This window comes from Anoplopoma fimbria, chromosome 9 (assembly GCF_027596085.1).
Source record: "Anoplopoma fimbria isolate UVic2021 breed Golden Eagle Sablefish chromosome 9, Afim_UVic_2022, whole genome shotgun sequence".
Lineage (NCBI taxonomy): Eukaryota > Metazoa > Chordata > Actinopteri > Perciformes > Anoplopomatidae > Anoplopoma > Anoplopoma fimbria.
In genome coordinates, this window is record NC_072457.1 from 19,675,300 (window position 1) to 19,684,654 (window position 9,355).

The 9,355-nt window shown below is 44.5% G+C and overlaps 1 protein-coding gene across 1 annotated transcript; it reads left to right on the top strand.

The window, feature by feature from the left end:
* The first annotated feature begins 303 nt into the window (after window positions 1-303).
* melk (maternal embryonic leucine zipper kinase) lies at window positions 304-8,699 on the top strand. Its single transcript, XM_054604411.1, has 18 exons — window positions 304-455; window positions 639-753; window positions 848-933; window positions 1,482-1,598; window positions 1,701-1,844; window positions 1,948-2,016; window positions 2,199-2,291; window positions 2,549-2,647; window positions 2,822-2,890; window positions 3,031-3,129; window positions 3,431-3,517; window positions 3,687-3,818; window positions 3,955-4,119; window positions 4,234-4,534; window positions 6,225-6,321; window positions 7,287-7,443; window positions 7,539-7,642; window positions 7,742-8,699. Exons 2-18 carry the CDS (start codon window positions 675-677, stop codon window positions 7,917-7,919), a joined length of 2,076 nt encoding a protein of 691 aa, XP_054460386.1. The 5' UTR covers window positions 304-455; window positions 639-674; the 3' UTR covers window positions 7,920-8,699.
* The last annotated feature ends 656 nt before the right edge of the window (window positions 8,700-9,355 follow it).

The following is a 9,355-nucleotide window of genomic DNA, read 5'->3' on the forward strand; positions in this document are numbered from 1 at the left end:
TCTTGCCATCCTGGTCCTTGGCAGTGCCACTTTATTGTATCATGCAGTGCACCTTTGAGGCACTGTTTCTCTTCTTGTTTGCTCTCACTGTGTGTATGAAAGTACTGCAGTCTACCTTCATAAAAGTATTTTTTTGTTGAGAGAGATGTTAAATTCAGTAATTTACAATATAATTAAGATACTAATATTTTTGTTCAGCCTATCTAAATTGAGATTCGACAATAAAAACACACGTGTCCTCATAATGTCCCCCCAGTATAAACAGCATTAGGGACTACTTCTTGTCCATGGCTGTAATGCTGTTACTCACCACAAGAGGGCGCGCAGCGTGCAAACCGGAAGCAGGAAGTGAAGTCAGTCGACGTGCGAAATTCAAATTTCTGTTGCTTCTCTACATGACGTGTGGCTGCTCACTGATTTCACCGTCTTCCTCTCCCGTTTCCACACACATTCAGGTGAGTTGACGTCCAGTAGTGGCCTTAAGTTATCCAGCAGCGACGTATGTTTCACTGACGGTGCTTGTGTTAGTCGTGGTGTTATTATCGCGTTGTGTTAACTAAGGCGGCGCATTGTTTAGCCTGCTGGGTGTTAGCCTCCTGCTAACGCTTCTGTCTCTGTCTCTCTCTCTGTCACCACAGGAAGGGTGATCACCCTGCGGGGCTGCAGAGGGGAGCATGCCGGTGGAAAGAACGGAGCACAGCGGGGCCGAGGAGCTGCACAGATACTATGAGGTCTATGAGACCATCGGCTCAGGTGAGGATGAGGATGTTAATGTGTGTCAGAGTTTGAAACGACTGTGCCGGTGCCATGTCCTCTCTGATGTGTGTTTTCATGATGTGTTGGTCAGGAGGCTTTGCTAAAGTCAAGCTGGGTCGACACATCCTGACTGGAGAGAAGGTTGCCATCAAGATCATGAACAAGAAGGATCTAGGGGTGAGTCATTGTGGTAAACCAGTTGTACATGTTTGCATTAAACAGGGAAACCTGGCACAAAATGAAGACAACAAAAAAAAGTTACCACACCCCAAAGTGATGAATGCAGGGATTTAATGATATGACACAAAAAAAGGAGAACATGTGTGGAAGTTGATATGACAGACGCTTCATACTTACATAAATGTGTCATGTGGTCGATGTTTGCAAAAAAAAAAAACATTTGAAAGTTATGATCATTGCAATCAACGGTTATTCCACTCATTATTGGAAAGCAGAATTCTGTAAAAGGATGACAGAGTATGATCCAATAACCATATCCTTCCACTGAAAGTTGATAAACAATAATATCTACCCTATTTGGTGCTTTATTATGCATTATATATTTGGATGCCCAAAGTTGCTGATCTCCCTGTTTTCTTCATGGAATTGGAATTTAAAAATTCCCCAATTTATAAAAAAATAAAATAAAAATAAAAAATGTACACAGAATATACAACAAATAATACAAAAAAAACCCCCAACAACAAACTGTCTGTCCTCCCCAGGACGATCTGCCCCGTGTGAAGGTGGAGATCGATGCCATGAAGAACCTGAGTCACCAGCACATCTGTCGTCTCTACCAGGTCATAGAGACCTCCACCCAGATCTTCATGGTGCTAGAGGTGAGTACGCAACATAGGGTTACCACGTGTGAGTGTGAATGCTACATCCCCATGTTTGGTAATTTAACATCCCCCCCTCTGTCTTTTTCTTTTAAATCTCAGTACTGTCCAGGTGGGGAGTTGTTTGATTACATCATAGCAAAGGACCGACTGTCAGAGGAGGAGACCAGGGTGTTCTTCAGACAGATCGTGTCTGCGATGGCCTACGTCCACAGCCAGGGATACGCACACAGGGACCTCAAACCGGTAAAGAAGACCGCCAATTGCATGTGACGGAGAAAATGTTCCTTCTCGTCTGTGACTGCATACTGATCTTAACATCTGCTGCAATGCTCGTCTTGAACTGTAGGAAAACCTGTTGATTGACGAAGACCAAAACTTGAAGCTCATAGACTTTGGATTGTGTGCTAAACCTAAGGTAAATCCCCACATTACCCGTCACTATGTGCTTGTGACAAAAGTATCACACCTGTTAGCTGTTTGATATAAGAAAATGAAAAAAAAAGAATAAATAAATATATAATAAATATATTTTTGGGGATGTTGAAAATCTAATTTAGTGCTCCCACCATAATGTGTCTGTTGTTATCTCTCTCCTAGGGAGGTTTGGGTTACGAGCTGATGACGTGTTGCGGGAGCCCTGCGTACGCTGCTCCTGAGCTCATCCAGGGAAAATCATATATTGGTTCTGAGGTGAGACATGCACGCAGCTGTTTACAACTTTAGAGCCACCGGGGTTGCAATTTCAAGATTTGCCCTTAAATGCAACAAAACTTGAATTTGTATTTCCACTTAAATAAAGTCACGATGGCCTGCCTGTTCCACTTCCAGTTCTGCCCTTTTTTCATGCTGCGCTGATCATATTCTCTGGTGCATGACTCGCTGCAACTGAGCTGTGAAATCCTAACTGTAAAGCTGAAAACGCTGCTGCGTGGTGTGTAACCCTCCAGGCTGATGTGTGGAGCATGGGGGTGCTGCTGTTCGCCCTTCTCTGTGGATACCTGCCCTTTGATGACGACAACTGCATGGTGCTCTACAGGAAGATTACAGTAAGAGCACCCACACTTTCCCAGCTGTTTAATATGTCCCATCATTTGAAATTCTGAACCCCAACTGTACAAAGCAAAGTGCTTTTTTTTATTTTATTATTTGACAACCCTTCTGTTTCCAGCGTGTTCCTGTTTCATACTGTGTTTTTTTTTTTTTTTTTTTTGCCTCTTCAGAGAGGTAAATATGATAACCCCCGGTGGCTGTCTCCTGGTAGTGTCCTCCTCCTCAACCAGATGATGCAGGTACACACAAACAAGCACACTCTTCATAACTGGAATATATTTGTTCAACACGTGCAATATTTTAGACCTTCTTTATGTAGGTCTTGTTAGATGTGTGGTCTCTTGCGTATTGAGTTGTAGTTCCTGCGTTTGTCCTCTAGGTGGACCCCAAGCGGCGTATTACTGTTCGACAGCTGCTGGACCATCCCTGGGCGACGAAAGACTACAACAGCCCAGTGGAGTGGCGTAGCAGGCAGCCGGTACACACACGCACACGCACACACACACACACACACACACACACACACACACACACACACACACTGCACCACAGTAGCTTTTAAGGGTTTATGTGGAAGCATGCTGACTGTTTTACTTCAGCATGTTTCTTTTGATGTTAAACTGCTAATTTAATCCATTTATCATGGTTAGTGTCCAATTTTTCTCCCGTCACCAAACAGGCCATTTGCCAGACACAATTCCCTAATCCTTAACATGAATATGATATTTGAGTATTGCTGTTTTATTGCTTACAAATAAGAAAGGTGGTCTCCTCTGTAGCTCGGCCACATCGACGAGGACTGTATCACTGAGATGGCTGTCAACATGAAGCGATCGAGGGGGAGCACCACGGAGCTGGTCAAGGAGGTGTGTGTGTTTATTGTGCTGGTCACTTCATCATCTGTTGTAGTTGTTGTGTCGTGAACAGTGAGATCACAACGACTGCACGTGACTAACCCGTTGGCACCCATCGTATTCTGCGCGGACATGGTATTTTCCATGTGATACGCAGTCTAACACAAATGCACTCCCACAGTGGCGGTACGACCAGACCACAGCCACCTACCTGCTGCTGCTGTCAAAGAAGAAGAGGGGCAAACCTGTCCGCCTGCGCCCCGAGCCGACGAGGTGTGAGGACTCCTGCTCTCCACTGCACCAGGGCCTACAGGTCAGACTCGGTGACACAACATGCTTTGTTCTTTTTCTGGGCTACTGGCTGTCTTTATGACTCTACCCTGTACACCTTAAGTACTAACTGTTTACCAGAACGAATTGTTTTTTTGTGTTGTTGTTTTTTCGTCCAGACCGGGGACGCCCTTCACTACAGCGAGGACGAAGACGCCGTGATTGTGGGTTCTCTGGACTTTGGCTCAGACTACATCGATGATTGCCCGTGGGTTCAGGTCACACATTACACACCCCAGGGAGTCCGTGGTCAGCCAGATGGATCCGCGAACACCAAACACATGGTATGTGAAAATAGGAAAGTTGTGCCGGCGGCGATAATGAAGCGCCGTGACTCTTTACCTTCAAGAAAAAAAGAATCTCCTCACCACATTTCTCTCTTCTCCGTGTTCCCACAGAGAGCAGCGTCTCCGTCAGTGGAGAAGAGGTACGCTTACAGCCCGACCCCAGAGAGAGGCCGAAACACAGCACAGCACCGCCAGGAGAGGAGAGACAGAGACCAAGAGCGAACCAGCGAGAACAAGGAGAACAAGGAGAACATCGCCGTGCAGGAGAAAGACGTCGAAATATTCGCGCTGCCTCCTCCTCGCACTCCTGCATCCAGTAAGAAGAACGCACGGCCCAACAAGAATGTGTTGACCACGCCCAATCAAAATGCTAACGTCAATGGCACCAAAACCAATGCAGTCACACCTAAAGGTAAGGGGAGTCCACTCAACCCCATGGCAGTAGTGAATTAACAACAACACAGAGCTTCAGTTCATCATGCGCTTTATTTGTATACTGTAATTGTTTTTTTTGTTTCAAACAAGCGCTTCAAGCACAATCTCGATTAGATTATTTGCATTAGCCAACTGCCCCTCTCCTCGGCGCTCTCTTCAATTTATCCGTCCGTCGCTCAAGTCGCCACGCAGCTCTCATAATCACAAGTGCCACGTCCACATGCCACACATTTGCAAGTAAATTGTCTTCTGGTAATACACTCATTTATTGTGCCTGTTTTTACGACAAAGCCTCTCATATTTCCAATGATGTGGCTGTCATTACTGAAACCACTGAAAACGGACAAATGCACACTTATCTCTGTCAACTCAAAGGTGAGGTTATTATCAAGGAGCTAATTCTGTTCACTTATCTATAAATGAATGACGCTAAAATGAATGGAGGATCATTAAGGTCTTAATTATTTGTCTAAGGGAATTCTCTGCTCAGATGTCCGGCCTCATTAGTTTCCTCTATAAACGCGCTGCCTGCAGCTGACCTGTTGTGGTGTAAAAACCTTTGGAAACTGGCTCGGTCCTGCTCTCTTTACAGCCTCCTGTTTCTCTAAGCTACAGTGCAGACATGCTGCCTCTGACAAACTTGTACACACACACACACACACACACACACACACACACACACACACACACACACACACACACACACACACACACACACACACACACACACACACACACCCCGTTGTGTGTGTGTCCCTAGGCGTGTGCTGTGACAGGTGTAGCTGTCTCTTTCCTCAGCTCACCGTCCCACGTGGGCTGTAGTGACATGTGTTCTCTTGCCACTAAAGCGTGTGTGTGTGTGTGTGTGTGTGTGTGTGTGTGTGTGTGTGTGTGTGTGTGTGTGTGTGTGTGTGTGTGTGTGTGTGTGTGTGTGTGTGTGTGTGTGTGTGTGTGTGTGTGTGTGTGTGTGTGTGTGTGTGTGTGTGTGTGTGTGTGTGTGTGTGTGTGTGTGTGTGTGTGTGTGTGTGTGTGTGGCCTCTTGTTTCTGTGAAAACCAAAGCCTTTGTGTTCTCAACCCCAACGACAAAGCAAGCCAGTCCCATACATAAGAGCAAAGGGCTGTACCGATCCGTTTCTTACCTACCTGTTTTATTCCTCTTAAAGACACTTTGAGGTTTAAAATAAATAATTCAGTTTCAAATTGGCCAGACAGAATCAAATATTTGTTCGATCTGCTTTTTCTAAGTTTATTGAAGCTTAAAGATGCTGAGTGACATGTTCTAGTTAAGCCAAACCGTTGTTTTTCAGTGGTTGCACCATTCCATCAAATAGAAATATATTGTCAATGTCTTGTGCACCATTGCTAGAGACTTTACTCAAAAACAACGCCATAGAGGGCTGCAACTAATTTATAATTCCCATTAAACTGCAGATTATTCTGTGTGTTAATCATTTGGTCTATAAAACATAAAAACTTTTTTTTTTTAAACGCAACACAACTTCCCAGAGCCCGAGGTTACCTCATTAAATGTCTTGTTCTGAACGATGTTTGACTGCATAGCGGGGGTATGTTATGAGTGGGTCTGACTAAAAAGGTCAAGGTGTCTATACTCACCTTTCTTTCTTTTTTTTTTTTTAAACAATGTGTCTTCTCTGTGTGTTTGCAGGTAGCGGCAGTGCCTCTAAAGAGCACAATAAGAAGAGAGTAGCAGACTTCAAGGAGCTTGCGAATGTTGAAATACTGGCCTTCAGTCCTGAGCGAAGGTGAGTGGAGGCTCTGAGGTGACGGAGAGGGAGTAAGGGAAAGTGTGTGTGTTTTTTTTTTTTTTTTGTTAGCAGCTGAATGGGATTCTTACGACCATGATAGGGGCAGGAGAGAGGATAAAGCTCACAAGTAAAGCTTTGTTTATACTGGCAAGCTCCAAGCATAAACAGAGGCGTATATACGTTATGCGCTGTTCATTGCATTATTCTCTGACACGCCAGAGGGCGCACAAACAAAATGAACTGTGAAGAATCAAAAGGACAAGTGTAACCCATAGATATGCCCATAGGCTGTAGCTGTAACCAGCAAAACGCCATCAGCCAACCTCTACTATGCCCAGGAGGGATTGTAACTATCTGTAAACTCATATCTCACATTCATTAACTATTTCTTGATACAAGCCCCGCAAAGAAAGATGTTAATTTATACATACGTTATAAAGAAACAATGGTTTAATATCCTGTAGACACTTTGATTGAGCTGCAAAATATTTTTTAGACCTCCAGTTTCAAAAGCATTTAAAAGCGAATAGGCCTTCTTTGAATAATCCCTAGACATGTAAATAGTGCTTTTATTAGTGAACTATTTGTGACAGTCACATGTTTGTGCGTGCAAATTCAGATGTGCACTACCAAGCGCAGCAACCACTTGCCACGCCGGCTGTGATTGCATCGTTCTGTTACCCACGCCTCGCGGCAGCTTCACTGTGGCTAGTATGAACTAATCTTAGGAATGGTCGGACTTCACGGTGGCCTATGGGCTATAGAGACTAAACCAAGGTCAAAAGGTGATTTAATTCTAAAGGATGGTGCTTGTCCAGCAGCCTTGCTCGCTCAGTCTTCGTCTATTTGAATAAGAAAATCACCTAAATGATTAAAGAAGTGGTGAGAAGGGTTAGGTAAGAGGAGTCTGATCAAACGACCTGCCGAAGTGATTAAACATGTGACCCGGTTTGCCAACCCAGGTCTCGGTCGTTGGACATGGCGGTCACAGGGGACAGCGGGAAGAAGAAGAAGGCAGGAAAAGTGTTCGGTTCCCTGGAGAGAGGCCTGGACAAGATGATCACCATGCTCACTCCCAGCAAGAGGCGAGCTGTGCGAGACGGCCCGCGCAAGATCAAGGTACGGAGCGCACCGAATGTCACGCGAGCCTGTCCCCCGTTCTGCGTCTTGAGTATTGCACACGTCACTTTTGTGTCTTGTCTTTTCCTCGCTAGGCGCAGTACAACGTTACTCTGACCAGTCAGACCAATCCAGACCAGATCCTCAACCAGATCCTCTCCATCCTGCCAGAGAAAAACGTTGACTTCACACAGAAAGGGTAAGAAGATAACGCATTACACCCCTTTACCCCGATCAGACGGCCCAGCGCTTGATCCCATCCTAATGTCCCTGCGTCTCTTTTTTTTTTTTCTTTTAGGTATACCCTTAAGTGTCGGACCTGGGGTGACCACGGGAAGGTCACCATGGCGTTTGAGCTGGAGGTGTGCATGCTGCAGCGGCCGGAGGTCGTCGGGATCCGGCGACAGAGGCTGAAGGGGGACGCCTGGGTCTACAAGCACCTGGTGGAGGACATCCTCTCTGCGACCAGAATCTAAATCATTGCACTTTCCTAAAGAAATCACTTCCTGTTCCAAGACAATGGACACTGGCCTTTGTCTGATGTTTGATTAGTGATGGATGCACAGATTTTGACACAGTATGGCGTCTTAGCACATTAATTATTAGCCCTTCGTTATTCATAGTGAATATTTCAAATTGTCCTTAGGCCAGCCTGCAATCCCCCCCCCGAGTACATGTTACAATATATGTATGAGCATTAGATGTACAGCGTATCTTGTTTTATGTAGAGCATTGCTCTTTTACTTCATAATTATTAAGCTAAAGAACGTCATTTACTTTACACCTTCTGGCTGCTTATTACCATATTTATGTCGTTGATGTTGTTATTCTACCCTGCAGATGTAATTTACTGTCATTAATGTAAATGTTTATAATTCTTCCTTCATGGCATTTTCTTTTTTTACATGGTTGTGTTGTAAAGAAGTGTCTGCTTTTATTTCTCATTGGTGCTTGTCTAGTTTGTTACTGTCTGTCGCCTTGTGTCTGTCAGCTTTCTATTGACATAAATGGAACAAAATAAATTGTTTGTGGTAAATGTAATGCGCCTGTGTTTATGGAGACTACTTCCTTGACATCCAATGTTGTTGTTTTTTATTCACTCAGCGGTTTGATGGAGCAGTGGTGTGTTTTACACTCTGTCATCATCCTTCTGTTCGTCTCCCGGTCTTCACTCGTCTTCGGTACAAAGATTGATGGTGATAGTTTAGCTGAGTGACAGCATTCCTTAGTTCATATTCAGTAAAAATAAGTGGTGTGTAGTGTCAAGTGTTACTGTAGATACTTTTTTTTTTTTTTTGTTCTCAACATTTTTATGCAAAAGTAATGCACATACATGGAATATTGCCTCATCTATTCCGTACTTTATCTTGTAAAATAAAAACTTGGCTCATTCAATCTCAGGGATTCAGATGTTCTGTGTCCTCAAATAAATGTATAACCACAGTGGAAGATGATGATGATTTAGCCCTGAAGCTGAAAATAGTTGATCATGGTAATGGCAGTAGGAGCGTGATTGTTCTGGCTGCTCTGAACGGCTAAATAATGATGATCATTGCTGGCAACATCTGAAAATCCTCTCCTCTCCACATTCCTAGACAGGAGGCCACATCATAACAGGGCTGCGGCTGATTGGGCGTTCATTGGTGGCAGGTTCTCCTTGGTGTCTCAGCGGGGGATGGAAGGGTAACGATGGGTGGAGGTGATGATAAGGGGGGTTTAACCTTAATCTCAGAGAGGATGGGGGAGGTGGGATGATAATTTAAGACAGAGGTGAAGGTTGAAGTTGGAGAGATTAAAAAAAAATAAAAACACTTCCTCCTCAGCCGTTATCCTCCATATTGTTCCAGTGGCGGTGATGACTCCTGCTGGGCTGAGGTTGGAGGTGTGTGTGTGTGTGTGTGTGTGTGTGTGT

What these genes read in the sequence shown, in the direction of transcription:
- melk (XM_054604411.1), top strand. Translation starts at nt 675, where the DNA reads ATGCCGGTGGAAAGAACGGAGCACAGCGGGGCCGAGGAGCTGCACAGA. An exon ending in CTATGAGACCATCGGCTCAG is followed by an intron (nt 754 to 847) that starts GTGAGGATGAGG and finishes TGTGTTGGTCAG; the next exon opens with GAGGCTTTGCTAAAGTCAAG. An exon ending in CACTGCACCAGGGCCTACAG is followed by an intron (nt 3,819 to 3,954) that starts GTCAGACTCGGT and finishes TTTTTCGTCCAG; the next exon opens with ACCGGGGACGCCCTTCACTA.